Consider the following 17,472-nt stretch of genomic DNA (forward strand, 5'->3'; position numbering starts at 1 on the left):
CAATTAAGACAAGCAATTCCAGACAGCTTTGAAATGTGAATGTTAGACTAGGTACAAGGATGAATGAGCTGACTAAAGAGCTTCCCTAGGTCTGTTTCTTCGCTCTCTTCCATGAGGAATAGGAGCTGCCCACTGGTGAATAAGCAGAACTCATCATGGACACCCCCATTGTGTGAGACATTACTTACTATCCAGATATAAAGACAGACCCTGGATCAGGAGTAGTTATTAAACATGAACAACACCAACTCACCTGTATTACATGAAAGCAAATGAAGCAATGAGGCACTCTGCAAGAAATTGTAAAAACTGTTTCTCTTTGCTTTAATTCTTAGATAGAGCTCAAATTCATAAGATGAATTTGAGTAACATGACAGGTGTAAATCCTGGACTATAAAAAAGAAGAATTTCAATTGCAGTCTAAGCACTGTAATAATTAAGGTATCTATAAAAGACAGGAAAAGATGACCCAGAACAAAATAAGATCATGTAAATTAGAATTTACTTTGCAAAGATGCAGATTTCTAACAATACCAATGTTAGTGATCAAGTTTAATCAGTTTGAATTTTTTATCACAGTGTGGAGGAATTCTACAAAAGAGAATAAATGTGCTTGCTAATATAATAATACAGTTTTATAATAGTGGGACAGGTAGAACATGTGTACTGGATAACACCCATATTTGATTTTTTTGGGGGGGGAGAAGGGACTTAGAAACAGCATGGATTTTGATTTTCAAGTAAAGTTGGTAAAGGATGTAATCTGTTTTGTATCAAAAACAAAGGCCATTCAATTAACATTTTTCTAATACCTCTGTATGAGATTTTATTAGAGGGGATTTTTTTCTGAGTTTAAATTTTCCAATAGATTTCTGTGATTTTTTTATTTTACTCCCCCCCCCCCCACCAAAGTTAGCTTTGTGGAAGTTGTTTTTTTCTTGACAATGCTGCCTAGAAAGACTCAATTTATTGTTTTTAGATCTCTTTCATTTCATATTTTCAAAATTACTGCAGCGATGTTTTTAGAGATGGAAATTATGAAAACACTGGCATAACTGCTAAACCATAATTTTAAAGTAGCTTCAGCTTCTAACTGATATCCATATTCCCACCTGAAAATATTGTATTGACTATAGTAATTTATCTTTGCAACAGAGGGCCATACCAAAGATACTAGCAAATTAGGACCAGAACCACACTCAAGTCGTAAAAGTGTAGATGCATTAAACACACTTAAGGGTCTTTATCCCTGGAGTCATAATGATATTTTCTCTTATTCCTTAAAGTTTCTGGCCAGTGCTACATAGCTATACTGCTTGTCACACAGTATCTAATTAGAAAATTTTACTGAAACAGACAATGCTTCAATAGTTTTACATTATAATGACCTCAAATGGTCCCTGGTTGCTTTCAGGAGGGAGAACTGGCACTGAGAGGTAGAGCAGGGCAGAAGCAAAAGCAGAGAGTTGGATGACGCAAGCTCTTTCCAGGATAGTCTTCAAGAGAACCAAACATGTGGAGGAAGCATGAACCTGGTTTATTAATTATTCAGAGGTTTTATTTACTTCTGGAAGCATCCACGTGTTAAAGGCCCAGGAGGCCCAACAGCTAGATGATTCACTGAGGGTGTTGTTTTTTTAAAATTCTAAATATTTTGATGGCCTTTCCTTTGACATCTTGTGGATATCTTACTTTTATCAACCAATTTGAGGGATGGATGTAGCACATCTTTAGATTCGGTGTCACCCTGCTCCTGCCTCTCCCTTTGATGAATTTCCTAATATCTCCACATTTCTATACCCTTCCCCTAAATCAAAGATGGCCCGTAGACCCCTTATCCACCTCAAACAATGCCAGTTTTCATTTACGATGTGTTCATAAGCTTTGTGTACTTGTGGAATAGCTCTCTGGATACAAGTTTCCCTCTAATACTTCTTCATATTGGCTGCAATCAGACAGATCACTAAGGCACGATTCCTGAAAGTTGACCTTTTAGACTTGAACAAGACCTGCCTTTCCACTCATGATAATTAGAATGATCTGGGCGTGTGCTTTGGGGTAACATTTTATATGGGTGTATGTATTCTGCGTCATAGGAAGGAACATGATTTCAGTCAAACTCCTGGCCTGCCCTAACATGGTCTACAAGTGGAATAAAGTTCTCAGAAACCCAAGACATTATTAATCTTGTCATTTACACAAGGTGATAAGTCCTTTCATTTTTAAATGGGCCCCTGACAGCTGGTATTTTGTAAGTAGAATAAGCGAGGTCTGCTTTTCACTCTGAATAAAAAGAAATGTGTCGATAAGAGATTATCTAATGCCTGATGTCTATTTTGAAGAAATAAGATACAGAAGAATGAGTGCCCCTCAGAGAATACCAGGTTGGAATTCACTTAGGAGATTCTGCCAGCTCTCTTGTGGTTAATGAACAGCAGCAAGATTCTACAGTGATTTCAGCTGCACAGGCATTGTTCTCGTTTGTGCTTTACCTTATAAAGTTTTAACTGCTTCCAGGACAATCATGGCTGAGTTGGCACACCCGCTTTCTCTCTCCTTCAGTGCACACCAGTGGTTTATCAGAGCGCTGTGACACTAGAGTCATATTGTTACTGCAAGCTTATTATGGGCTCAATTATCAAGTTATTTGCTTTGGCTTTTTCCTGAGAAAAATATGTTTTCTTGCATCATGCACTGAATGCAACTTAATGCAAAAAAGAAGGGAGGGTAAGCTATGTAAAAAGCAAAATGTAAGTTGTTAGTCTCTTTCCGCTTTTAAAAACTGTTTGCGTAGACTGTCAGGTAATTTGTTAATGTGCTCTTCCTTTACAAGGATTTCTGTCCACATTTTCAATGACCTCCTTTGATGTTAAAATTATTATTGGCTTTGGGCATTTTCTTTGCTTTGCTTTTAAGTCAAGTTGCACTTTTATACCAAAGTTATGCTCTGCTGTTTTAAGATGAATGCCAGCTGGCAATACCCAGAGAGAGACTGGCTTTGTGAACGATGCCCAAGCTGACTTTGGGGGAATGTTGTCCAGTTGATAGGTTACTTCCTCTGCCCGAAGATGAAGCTGTCTCAGGCATGGTTTGTTATTTGATATTTAGATGATAAAATAAACAGCACTGTCTCCCTCCAACCCCCTTTCCCCCCAAAAAATGTTTTCCTCACGTACTAATGCCCAAGACACAGCACTGCCATAACGCTACACAGACTAGGAATTTTACTAAGATTCTCAGACCACATAAATGGAAAATATGATAACCTAAAGTATTCTGTGCACATTTTAACTAATTAGTCTTCGCATGGCATACAACACCTTTCATTTAGGAGAATCTCAAAGCTTCACACCCCTTCTAGACTTCAGCTGTTTCTGGAATGTTGCCCAGAAGATAGTCTTCAGAAGGCATTTACAAGCCATCAAGGAGGAAAACTTGTTGGTCAAGGACACAGCCTCCAGCCTAGAAAAATCCCCAAACATGATTGTTAGCTTCTTCATCATATAATGATGGAACTCATCCCAAACAATCTGAAACCACCCAGAGTGACCAGTTCCCATAGAATCAGAGGAAATGGCTGCATTAAAGACAGGTGGCTACAGGTATTTCTTGCAGGATCTGGAGAGAGATCCTTAGAGATTATTTAAAGGGTAACTTGCAAGGCTTCTAGGCTGGCTACACTGTAGACCCCAGGTATAGTAAGGGACCTTTATCACTTGCCCTATTTATGCAAACTAGGGCCAACAGTCAGTTCTCTCTGTTTTGTTTCATTCAATAAATTATACTTGGCTTTCTCTTCATGTTATTAACAAGAGCTAGAAATCTGTGTGGGGAGGGCGGAGGGCATGTCCTTCAATGTTTTTGTCCTGAAAATAACCAGTGAATATATATTTTTCATTTTGGAAGCAGATATATTATCTGCTAAGATAATATCTGATATTTCTCAGCTTAGACTGTCACCCTAAAGAAAAATAGAGGATTCCATCTCTTTGGAGAAACTAAGGAAATAGGCTTGGACATGATAAAGCTTCCATTCTGTTGAACAAATATCTTTATATTCTGTCATCAACTCTCTGTCTGCTGAAGACACTTCTTGTTATCTCTCACTAATTAGGCTAAGAATGTATAAAAGGGTCTTTCTTCCGGAAGCTAAGAAATTGACGTCACTTTTGCCCTTTTGAATTGGGGTTTCCCACATTGCTATGGGTAGATCGGGGCACAGACAACGTTTCCTAAAGCCAGCACATGTGCACACATTGTCTCTGTAGACCTGGTGTTACCTCTCTGCAGCACCGACACTGACAGATGTGTCCATATCAAATGTTGACTTTGTTCACATATGCAAACTGTCCCCTACCTCCCTCCCACCTGACCTCCAAACGTTAAAGTTTTTCCTAGTCTTCTGACTGGTAATTTGAATGAGGCTATAGAAAATCAAGCATTCAGGCTGGATGGTGGGAGCTGAAAGAGGAAGAAATCAGCTGTCAACTTCAAAGTAGAAAGACAGCAGTAGTCTGAAAAAGTTGTCTCTCAGTACAAATTTTGCAGGGAGTACATTTCTCTATTATTTCAATTATTACAACTTCCTGAATAGGTTGAAGGTCATTCATAATTCACACTTCTGTCATTTTCAGGCATGCCAAATGCAGTCTATTAAGCATAAATAAAACTTCCAGTGCTTGACCAGGAAAAATAAACAGGGATTCATAACAATGAGGCCTTGTTCATCTTTTTAAAACTAAATGATGTGCTTTCTTTCTTTCTTGTTTTGCCTCTTGTGCGATGAATTTTTCTTCGGTTTCAATAGTACAAACATAATACTTAAAATCGATCCAAGCATAGCAAACTAGACAGCAAGTCTGGTCTGACAGATTCTAGATTCCTCTATTTTATGGGATAATAAACAAGAACCCACATTATTACCATTTATAAATACAAATGGTAGCATCATCAATCTGACGGAGGATTAGGTTGAACACAGGCCTGACAGTATAAAGCAGAATCTGAAGGACTTTTATAGCCTATTAACTTTTCTATCAGAAAGCTTATGTATTCCTACTCTCTTTAGAGGCTATCCTCTTGAATTTAAGTAGCAAACGAAAATGGATATTCAATAAAATGTTTAATTCAAATTTCAACCATATATATAATATGTAATTATATACAATATATAATGTAATATATAGTTATATATAACTTATATGATATATAATCAGAATCAATTATATGCCATTAAACACTCAATTATATTAATATATAAAATATGAGATTGCTAATATTTTATGCAGATTTTTAAATTCCCCCAACATGTGTACTTTGCCAAATTTATATGTCATTTATGAAATATCCTAGCCCATATATACTTATATATAACATTGTATGAAACTATACCTTTTGGAAGTATGAAAGTCGCTAAATCAAATTCTCTTCACCACTGCTTTTTATCTCTAGCTTAAATATTCATTTATGAATATTAAGTGAATTGATATTCTTTTGGCATTTGGAACTGGTTTCAAATTTTGATTAAAATAAATTAAGTACAATAATTATATTTAGAGTAATTCCTATATACACAATTTTATCTTGATGCCTTAAATTGTGAATTTTCAGTAGTAAAAGTGAACAATTTAGGAGATTTCTAGTTTTATTTTTCAAGTATCTGAATGATTTAGAATTTAAAGAATACTAAGCAATTTTACTCATATGCTATTTTAGCAAAATTTGAAAGTAAAATAATACAAAAGGATCTATTAAAACATTTACTATAAATACTTATTCTTATCAATTCAAGTATCCAGAGATGCAGCTATAATATCCTTACTTTAAAAATAGAATTATAACTTTCTGGAAAAATTAAAAGAATCTAGCAAGATACTGGGAAAATTAATTTTTTTCCTGTGGTAAAATGACCACCTCAACTTTCAAAAGTTTTAAATGCATGGAGAGGTAAGCCATGTTTATAACTTGTTGTTTTTCTGGAATTTGATATTAGTTACCAAAAAGAAAACTCTAGAGGAGTCAAGATATTTTATCATATTTAACAATATTTAAAATATTTTATCATGCCTTTACAAAATGGAATTTCTGTATAATCCTGTTATCTTACTATAAGGCCCCACTCCTCTTATCTTTCACCTTATATTGGGAGAGATTAAGATATTCCTTCTAATAGAGCATTATGAGAGAGACACAGCAAAATAATGAATCAACAACTCGTTTGTAACAATTCAAACTCTAAGTCTTTGAGACTTTTGAGCCTCTCTTTATATACTTGAGTTGAATTCACCACAAAATCCCAGATCCAGGACATTTTTATTTTGGATCCAAATAACTTTTTCCATAAAACCCCTGATGGAAGTGGAGACCTGTTAACTCTTCTATGGAATTTAACAGAGTAATTGATTTTCTTCCATTTTGCTCTAACACAAAAACCAAAGAGGTTATATTAGTAGTGTCTTTGCTTCTGATACATAAGTCAGGTGACATATAATTCATAGGACTGCAGTATAGCTGCGATTTTGAAGCTACAGTAATTTTAAAGACATTATAATTTTATTTTTATAAGTATGGTCAAGCATACTTAATATACAAACCTGCAGGAAAAGCCACATAATCCACTTCTGCTCTGTATTATATTTTTATTTGCTGGAACACCTATTTTATAACATAAAAGCATAAAGGTGATATCTTCTTTTCTGAATGGCTTGATTTCTCCAAGATTACATCCCATCATTCCCTCACATAATAGTTTTGAGGCAACAAATTGTCATTCTGTTTTCTTTCAAACTACACCCCTCACTTCTCAAGTGCCTGCTGGTATATTATTATTGCTAAAACGTAAACTAACTTTATATGTAGACATCTCTGCATTCAAATATTCAAATTATATGCTTGGGCCATTGTAATTATAGGAGGAAAACATAATGTTACTTAAGTCTCTGTAAGATCCTCAGACATAAGATATAATGAAAATATCAAGTGGTAGCAACACCTTGAAGAAAACAAAGCCCTAGATTTGTGAGGGTGTGGTAGATGGGACTTCGAGGCACATTCTTTTTGCCATGTGAGGAAGCATGCCCAGAATTTGCCCTCATTACGTCTGGAGCTTGCCAGTTCTTTTCAAACCTCAGTTTCATGAGCACCATAAAAATTCACTTAAAATCGAAAAGAACACCCTGAAGTTAAAACCCACTCTGCTTTGCCTTGCCTTTCATGGCCTGGAATGTCACCTTTTACCTCCAGTAAATAAAGCCAACATCAACACTCTTCCGTGTCTTCTATTTTTTTTTTATGTACTCAATATTCTTCACGTGACAATCTGGACACTTAAAGGGAAATTACAATAGTGATCTATGTCCCCACAAAGAGAATTGTCTTTATAATATATAGTTATAATGTATCCATCATTTTTTTTTGTTTCTTGAACTGTTCACATTGGAACCAGTAAATCTAAAATGGAATTAAAAGAGACATGATTAATAGTGGACTACAAAGAAATAATGATATCATAATAGTTTCTTAAAATGACCTGGCATGTGTGTCGAAGCAGCATTCCCCAACAGAGACAACTGCCCTGTTTTACGGTCTTGCAGGGTATTGTCTCTTTAACCTCACTATTTCCGAGAAGCCACTGAAAAGTTCTAATATGTCACAATTCAAATGTCAACATGTTGTTGGAAAGGAAGCTAATAAGTTAAACCTTTGAGAGATGCCAAAAAAGAGGTGATTCAAACTGTTGAGAGAAGTCCATTGTTTTCTAAGGGGAAATAGAACGCCAGGTTGAACAGGGTACTTATAAGCATTTAACTGGGAGGTTTTGGAGAAAAAGCAAATGCACACTAATGTTTTTTGTTTTGTTTTGTTTTTTAATCTGGTAACTTTCTGAACAGAACTGTTCTCATTTTCTTTCTTCTTAGGAAGGTTAATTAAGTTTAATAAGCTATCGATTGTAAATTCCCTGGGTTTTTTTTGTTTCTTTTTTAGAAAGAGCACAGGTAATTCTCCTAAGATAGTCTGGATTCTGTTTATGGATAGATATAAAGAATCTTAGGTTATATTCGAACATATTATACAACATTTTATGTTTGCCATTATTTTCTATATAAATTAGCTTCACATGGTTAAATTGCTGGTGAATGAAAAAAAGATTTTATTTCAACAGGAAAGAAGCTAAGCAAAAAATACTCCTCATGGAGTTATTCTTTTTTGAATTTAGCACAATTTTGTGCTCTGGTCTTTTTATAGAAAAATAAACAATTGGCCTTTAGAGCCACCTACTGGAATAAAGAGGCACGTACTGATGCCTAATGTCCTCTGCTTCTCAAAAGATAAACAAATAAATGCAGCTAAAGTGATGCACATTTCTGTTGATCTTATATGATGTTAATTTACTCTTCTCAGTTTGAAGTATCAAATGATCCTGCAAGAAACCATAGTTAGAGCGATGTCTTCTAAATATAATCCTTCCCATTTCTTCGAAGAGTGTGCCAATTTGCGTTGTGATTTTTCTCCCCCATTGGATCGAGGTTGAGCAGATTTGAACCCTTATTTCTTTGTTATCACTATTGCTTTTGGTGTGTGTGTGTGTGTGTGTGTGTGTGTGTGTGTGTGTGTGTGAGAGAGAGAGAGAGAGAGAGAGAGAGAGAGAGAGAGAGAGAGTCATTGGTCTCATTTTTACCAGTTAAGTGTATAACTTCATTCTTTCTTCTATAGCCTCTACCCAGTTACGGAATTGTTGTTTAATAAATAATCTTAGAATAAACATTTTAATGGCAAAATGAATAAGCACCTTAAATATTATCCCAATTAATTCCTTTTTTAACTGAGATATAATATATAACATTGTATTAGATTTAACTGTGTAACATAATGATTCTATGTTTGTATATTTCACAAATTAAATGCTTTCATAAATGAAAAAAATCCTGAAGTCAGGACAAATACGTTGTTCAAATGACTTGTCTAAGGTCACAGAGCTGGTTAGGGGAAAGGTGGGCATCCCTTAGAAATTATAGGTCAGGGTTCTTTTCACACTGGCCTCACTGCATTTTAGTTAGTCATTAACGGATTTATTAAATCCTTCCTCTCCTCAACATTTTGCCAGAAAGTAAGGGGGAATAAGCCCCAGCAAATGAGCCAATTGAAGGCATAATGCCTGCTTTCAAAGAGTGGGATCGGGAGCAAGGGCAGGAGGGCAGGTCCTGATGGGTGTGAGGGGGATTCCATTTTGAAAAACAAAATGCTCTCCTTTGACCATGTTTTCTACAGGTCTCACTGTCATCATTCTTGCGTGTCTTTCTGAACTATTACCTTAAACATCCCTTGTTGAGAAGGTGCTATTTTTGCGGGAGAACATACTCAAAGGAGGTGATTGTGCCCCTTGCCACCCTTAGCTAGACTATTGCTGGCTAATGCAAGGCGCTTTCAACTCTGAGTATGTGTGTGGTTCACTAGAGTGAGGAATTCAGAGAAGGAAAAGTTCTGTGTTAAACATTATACAGGGTATATGTGACACCAAGCCTTGCATAAAGAAAATTTGATTTGTGAAGTCGGATTTGGAAAAGATTAGTGAATTCGCTTGGAAGTCATAGCTTTCCATTTATCACGGGAGGGTTCATTTTCAGTTTATAACATGGGAAGTCACATGTCTTTTTACAAAAACATGAAGTGAATATTTTTGTTAAGGTATGAGAACATGTACAGATATCTTAGTGTCTATCTGGCCTTTTCTTAGTATTCTTTCTTCCCACCCCACCCTTTGTCGGTCCCGTGAAGATATTTTATAGAGTAGTCGCAGACATCGCGCCGGGAGAGGAGCTCCTGCTGTTCATGAAGAGTGAAGACTATCCCCATGAAACTATGGCGCCGGACATCCACGGTGAGTGTGGCCCAGGCCCCCATCTGCACTGACCTCACTGGGAGACTGACGGAGCATCCAAAAGGTTTCATCCTACTTGGTGTTCATTGGTTTTCCTGGCTGTTCAGTGTCAGTGTTAACATATTCCTTCTCTTGAAGTGGCTACTTTCTTGGTTTGCTGTCTGGGTAATATTACTGTGAAGCTAAAGTAAGCAGAGATCTTTCCTGAAATGGAGGTCAAAGGGAATTTTGAATATTTACTTGTTTATTTATTTTTCTTTTTTAAAAAAAATTTTTTTACTGATTTTAGAGAGGAAGGGAGAAGGAGAGGGAGAGAGAGAGGGGGGGGGGAGAGAGAGAGAGAGAGAGAGAGAGAAACATCAATGATGAGAGGGAATCATTGATCTGTTTCCTCCTGCACATCCCCTACTTGGGATCGAGCCCGCAATCCAGGCATGTGCCCTGACTGGGAATGGAACCGTGACCTCCTAGTTCATAGGTTGATGCTCAACCACTGAGCCACGCCGGCCGAGTGAATTTTGAATATTTAGACCGGGACATCACATAGTTAAATCTTTTGCCAATGCCTCCTACAACGGTGAGCGTCCTTTCACTGCACAAAGTCATTCTGGGGAGCTTTCTTTTGAGCTTTGTAAATCTAGGGGATGTTTCTCCCATCTAATATTCTATACGGGGAAAAGTGTTTCCACTTGAGCAAAATGCTAGCCGGCATGATCATCGGCGAGAGGGTAGCGGTGGTGTGGGGTTTGGGAGAGAAGTGCAGTGAGGAAACTTTAGAACCAGAGGAATTTGTATTTGCCAGAGACCTGTTCTAAATCGAAGGGGTATCAAAATGAATTACAATGACTAATGTTGTATGTTTTGAGGAGATTAGGAAAAAATTCTTCTGGTATTGATTTGTATCATTGGGATGATAATTTGATACTTTCTCTTTCTTAGTTCTGTCTCCTAATAGAAAGTGATTTAGTTCAACCGAATCTCAGTGGTGTCTTTAGAGTGTCTTTTGTGGTTGGAAGGATCACTGGGAAGGGGTAAGCCATCCAGCTTTGCTGAGGATGGAGATCCTGCCACTCCCACCCCTCCCGCATCGCATCCCGGGAGAACCTTAGCCTCTGCTTCTGGGGCTCCTTGGGAGGATCCCCCACTCTTTGCTGCCTCTTTACTTGAACATTTTCCCTTTGGCTGAGCTGCATTCCACCTCTTTGTAGATTATACCAGTTGTATTTGGGGGAGCCTTTTGGAAATTGTGTTCTTCTTAGAAACTCTGACAAGCAAATGGTTTAAGAAAAACACAAAGGTGTTGTCAGTGAGCCTGGTAGAGTTTGAATGCGATGGGAAAGGGCCCCGGGACAGCAGGAAGTGCTTAGATGGTAAAAGTAATCTGGGCTTTGTTTGGTACAAGACATCTTTCACTGGTGAATGTTAGGTCTAAAAAGGTTTTCAAACAATTCTTTTTGGAAACTTAAATGATTAGTTTACTATTCTAAAAGGCCTAAAGAGAAGTGACTGTTCTTCTTTCTGGGCTGCCTTTCATACATTACCTTCCTTTACAATACCTTTGAACCCATCAGTTGCCTTTTGTTTTCAAAGTATCATATACCATATATAGTATATATGATGTTTAAAAGGTGATTTGTATTTTATACTTCTAGGATTTAATGTTTCTTGGGAAAGATAAAATAAAACATTTGCATTGTACACATATTATGCGCTAGCTATTATATGCTTTCCATTTATTATCTCATTTAATCTTTACACATAGATCAAACCTGTAGGAAAGAAATTATTTCCATTATACAGATAGGATGACTGAGGCTACAGTGGCAAAGACCACATGGCTAGAAAGTGGTAGAGTCAGCATTCAAAACAAGGTCTGGCTGTCTTTAAAACCTAGGCCTTTCCCACTGATTATGTCGCTTGAAGGTTCTGTTTGTGTTCAGCCTGCTGGCTAAGTTTCTAAATGTAGATCTTAAATATGTGGATAGTGTAGCAGACAATAGGAAATGTTTTCATTAGCTAATTAATCTCATTGAGAGACCTGTCTTTAGAGCTGAGGTGATTTATTTTAGAATGCCTCCTTCTTCCTTAATCATCGATATCCTAATTTCTTTACCTTCCTGGTCCCCTGTTACTGTTTAGTTTAAACTAAACTAGTACTCTATGTAGATTACAGCAGACCTGTCTGCTTCAGTGGTTCTCAACCTTCTGGCCCTTTAAATACAGTTCCTCATGTTGTGACCCAACCATAAGATTATTTTCGTTGCTACTGCATAACTGTAATGTTGCTACTGTTATGAATCATAGTATAAATATCTGATATGCAGGATGGTCTTAGGCGACCCCTGTGAAAGGGTCGTTCGACCGCCAAAGGGGTCGCGACCCACAGGTTGAGAACCGCTGGCTTAGCTTCTCATGTTTCCATTTCTGTGGGCTTTCCAGCTTCAGTGGCTTTCTCTTCCCTTCCAAGCAGGGACTTAAAAAGCCCCCAGTGACCTGCTACCCTCTCTAGCTCCATTTCCCACTCCTTCCCAACACGTACCCTCTAAAACTGTCATGTTTCACTGTAGCTTGGCCTTCTGGGAGCCCGCCATGCTCTTTCTTGCCTTCATCGTTGGTCCATGTTGTTTCTGCTGCCTGTAGTGCCCACCCTCATCCCAATTCACCTGACTGATTCTTGCTTATTTCATTTTCTGGAACTCTCCCTCAGATAAGTGGATTTGTCCCATTCCTCTGAACTCCCTTAGCCCCATGCATGCACCTGTCATAAAATATATCACACTCTGTCCACGTGTGTGTCCCCTTGAGTTTCTTGCATATTAATTCTCTAGCAAAATGCCTAGCATTCAGTTGGCGACTGAATTGTTCCCTCAAAAACATTCAGTCAATGAACAACTGGCTCCGGGTCCTGACTGTAGGGCTATAAACCAGGGATTGTGTCTCCTGTTGTTGCTCTGGGTGTCTTTCAGCACTGGGAGCTATTTCCAAGACTTCTGGGGTAGTGTCTGTGTGATCTGGGTCTAGTTGTATGGCCTCATAATTGGACTAAATGCTATTCAAGTGGAAAGAATAGAAATAATACCCTCACTCCCTGACACTTTTTAACCTTGTTGTTGCCAGTCCCCATTCCTACCCTTTATTTATCTCGCTGATTTAAAGTGCAAATTCATGTTATGTTTGCTATTTAACAAAGCCACGCCAATGGACACTGACCCTGGGGTAACATTAAATGAGCCTAAAACAATCCTACAAACATCCTGTGCCCCATTTATGTCATGGCGAATGTGATGAAATATTTCAAGTTTGCTGATATTAACCAGGCTTAATTAAGCATGGCTCAAATGGGGACTGTGTGTCTCAAGCATCCTTCAGGATGCATGGCACAGTGAGAAGTGTGTGGAACAGTGATGGGTTCCAATCCTGGCACAACCACCTAGCTGTAGAATCCCTGACTGGTTACTGAACTTCTCTGAGCTTTAATATCCCCATCTAAAAATTGGAATTAAAATATGACATATGATTCCCTACAATCAGGTTTTCAGGAATATTAGTAATCCATGTATGAGACTGAGGAAATAAATGATGCTCAGTAAGTGGTCATTCTACTTTTAATATCCCATGAATATTAAATCCTGGAAGGGTTTTATCTGATAGGAAGTCTATACTTATAGCCACAGTAATCACTTATTGTTCTGGGCTCTGTCCTGTCTTTCTTGCTATTTCTACTCTACATTAAAATTGAAGTGGTAGAAATGAAAATCAAGTAATTTTTACGATGTCTTTCCTAATTCGATAATACCTGCTGGGTTGTGGTGGCACGTCCTGATCTCCAAATTGTATTGACACTGGAATTATATTCACAGAAGAACGGCAATATCGCTGTGAGGACTGTGACCAGCTCTTTGAGTCAAAGGCTGAACTAGCGGATCACCAGAAGTTCCCGTGCAGTACCCCTCACTCAGCCTTTTCAATGGTGGAAGAGGACTTTCAACAAAAACTTGAAAGTGAAAATGATCTCCGAGAGATACACACAATCCAGGAGTGTAAGGAATGTGACCAAGTTTTTCCTGATTTGCAAAGGTTAGAAATGGCATGTTGCACTACGAAACATATTTATTTACTCTGTGATAAAATGTCCTTATGCTGAATTTTCAGAATTTATGCAGATGGGAAGTTTTGGAACCGCAATGAACTTGATAAGTGTGTTAGTACATGTTTGGAAATAGCCTTTTTCAGGAAATTCTCATCTGTAAAATATTTACAGTGAAGTTGGAATAAGTTATTTGGATACCAGATAGATAATGTTTGTTTTTATTTAAGCACTGTTATCGCCAGTTGAAAGCTTAATGTTGCCATAAAATATAACTTAGAGGAAGACTCAGACTGCTTGGTATAGCTATGATGCTAATTATAACAATCATATGCTAATCAGGAAAGCTACCTCTAGAAACATTTAGATGATAAAAAAAGATCTCTTCTGCTATTCATTTAAGGATGGTCTTTTGATCGATCCATGTAATCCATGGATTTAGTTTCAGCTATTTAAACTGCACATACATAAAAGAATAAGAAAAGCATGCTCAGTGGAGAAAATGTTGAATTTCCCAAAGGAAACAAATGAACATGGTCTAAAATGAAATGATTCTTTAATTCTATTTTCACCAAAATGAAAATCCCATTTTAATCATAAACTTTTTTAAAAAAGTGTTAGCTTACTTTTTAAAATATATTTTATTGATTTTTTTACAGAGAGGAAGGGAGAGGGATAGAGAGCTAGAAACATTGATGAGAGAGAAACATCTATCAGCTGCCTCCTGCACAACCCCCACTGAGGATGTGCCTGCAACCAAGGTACATGCCCTTGACCAGATTCGAACCTGGGACCCTTCAATTCACAGGCCGATGCTCTATCCACTGATCCAAACCGATCAGGGCATATATAAACTTTTATAGCCTTTTGAATTTCATTCAAGAATATTTTTCATTTCTATTAAAGAAAACAAGAACCCTGGGACCCACCCTTTAAAAAACTTTCTGATAATTATGTTTCAAAATGGGTTCTCAGATCAGAGATGTATAAAACCAGCAAATAGATTTTTTGTTTGTTTGTTTCTACCTAATTGTTTTTGCCTTGGTCCACAAACAATGCTAATAATTGTATTCATTCTCTTGCTTTTCAATGAGAAAATGATCCTTGGAACCCATAATCAGAATTTCAAGTGAACATACACCATTGTATTTAAATGAGTATGGTAGTATATTAACTGGATTTATTCAAGAGCGTGAATTACTCCATTTGTCTTGGGTACTCCTCCTCTTTTACTTTATCACTTTGTTTTCTTTCTTTCCTTAATGTCTCCCCTTCTTCCCTCTCCTTTTCACCTCCTTTGATTGCCACACCTTCTTCTCTAGGGAGACCTCTTATAGGAAATGATTTCATATAGCAGTCATTCATTTTAATGCATAAATGACTAAAAGGCATCAAGCATCAGTCCGTCCTTGAGGAAACTGAATCAAAAGAATGAATCTCTAGCTTTGAAAACTTAGGCCTAATTTAGTTATTAGAGAAAAAACATTTTGGGGAATAAGAGGGCTTTCCCAGTACCCTTTAAACTCATCTTTAGTGCTTGACATAAATTTGCATAGAGATGATCTGTTATATAGTATGTTTGTTAAAACATGGATTGGTATTTCAAAAAATGATGCAGCATGTCTCTTAAATATAATTGTGTCCAAATTAGAAAACAGAATAAAAATAATAAATTCCAGTTGATAAAACACGTATTTCTACCGCAAAGCAATATTTCTGATGCCAGAGATTAAGTCTACTTCCTATAATTTCGTTATAAAAAAAATAAAGGTCAGCATTATAAAACAAAAATAGACAGAGTAACTTGAAAATGTAATTCCTATTTCCTACTAGAAGTGCATAGCAATACTTCTTACGGGGAGAAAGCTTCGAACTCTGACTAAGCCTCAGTTAAGAAAGATTAAGCCTCAGTTAACTCTGCTAATGCCAAAACCCACTGTCAGTGGAAAACAATAAGGACGCCTAATTATCTGGCACTGGATGAGCCCTCAAAATTCACTTTTCGGTAGCTCAGTCAGATGGATATAGCATGTCATTATGAAACCTGGTGTGGAGCATCCAAACGGTTATATAACTTAGCCGTGTGTGGAGCCTACATTCTTTAAATATTTCCACTTTATTGAATCCTGTATTATCCTTTATACTTGAAACAAAAGAAAAATCCTTTCTTGACATGATCTGTTATTCTGTTCTGTATCTTTTCTGTAAAATGGTGAGAAAAGAATACTCTCTTCCCACCCCCAAAAAGATAAAAAAACAAAGGTTGATACACAAAAGATGGAAAGAACCATAAAGGCTTCTATAACTTGAGACACAAGCTTTCTGAATCAAGATAAATAGCTATGAAAAGTGAAGTCTCAGTAATGACTGACGGGATTGCTTCTATGCTTATAAAAGCAACGTGCATGTGCTTTGGTGAGAAGGATTTGCCTTTTAATTCCTTCTATCATTTGTTACTTGAAAGTTGACAATTCCATGAACAATATGGATTTTATGCTAAATTAGAAGAAGCAAAGAAAGGAAAATCCCCCTTGCTTTGCTATTTCTCTCCCCCCACAACCCCTCCCCCCCCCCATGTGCCATTTAGTAATTTATTATCCTCTTAAAGCTATATCCTACCCTGGGAGTTAGGGAACCAGAGTAAGACTCTGTAGGCCAATCTTTTACTGCTGGATTTTAGAGGTAATGATTTGACATACATATTAGAATATAATGTTTATCATAAAGTGGCATGCCTTCATGGGTTGTAAAGGACAACAGTGAGAATAGAAATCTGTACAATGATTTTGGAAGATGTCCCTGACTCTGTTCAATGTTACCTGTAGTTGTGGATATCTCTCTCCTAACTCACTTATTAACAATTCAACTTGTGTAACAAACAGAGGATTATATAGTGTAGATAAAGATAGGGCCTTTCTCGTGACTGCACACACCTGTACTCCCCTGGTACCTTTTGTTCACAGAGATATCGCCACTTGTGCTCAAATAGAATAGCACTTCCAGCTCGACTGACTCATGGGGCAGGAAAAATGAGTTTGTGTGCCAATATGAAAAAAAAAAAAATTGTAGGGAGGAAGCTGAGGAAGACAAAAAAATAGGAGAAAGGTATTTCTAATTTATAAAGATATGAGAAAGGGCATTTCGTTTTTCACACACCTTCACACACTCAGTCTACATATCCCCTGAATAATGTATTCTAGGTGCACAGAGGTCTGACCTGATACTCACATTGACAGTGGTCATCTTACAGAGAAATGAAACATGGAAGAGACAGTGCGTTTGTATGCTTGGTAGTATTTTTGTTGTTGCTGAGTTTTTTAAAGCAACTTTTTCTTATGAAAGTTTAAAATACATACAAAACTAAAGAGGGTGACATAATAAACCCCATACACTCAGTTTCAGTATCACACAAGGCCAATCTAGTCTCAGCTATACTCATTTTGGATTGTTTGAAACAAATTCTGGATATTATATAATTTTATTCATAAATCGTTCATTATGTATCTGT

At 37.1% G+C, this 17,472-nt stretch overlaps 1 protein-coding gene across 9 annotated transcripts in view; it reads left to right on the top strand.

Annotated features, from left to right (window-relative positions):
* Window positions 1–17,472, top strand: part of MECOM (MDS1 and EVI1 complex locus) — a 582,697-nt gene that overhangs the window by 521,411 nt on the left and 43,814 nt on the right. For all 9 annotated transcript variants that reach the window (XM_036350941.1, XM_036350937.1, XM_036350939.1 and 6 more), the window contains 2 exons: window positions 9,775–9,877; window positions 13,738–13,954. In XM_036350941.1, the coding sequence (XP_036206834.1) occupies window positions 9,775–9,877; window positions 13,738–13,954 (320 nt within the window). The remainder of the gene's footprint in view (window positions 1–9,774; window positions 9,878–13,737; window positions 13,955–17,472) is intronic.

Source organism: Myotis myotis, unplaced genomic scaffold (assembly GCF_014108235.1).
Source record: "Myotis myotis isolate mMyoMyo1 unplaced genomic scaffold, mMyoMyo1.p scaffold_m19_p_2, whole genome shotgun sequence".
Lineage (NCBI taxonomy): Eukaryota > Metazoa > Chordata > Mammalia > Chiroptera > Vespertilionidae > Myotis > Myotis myotis.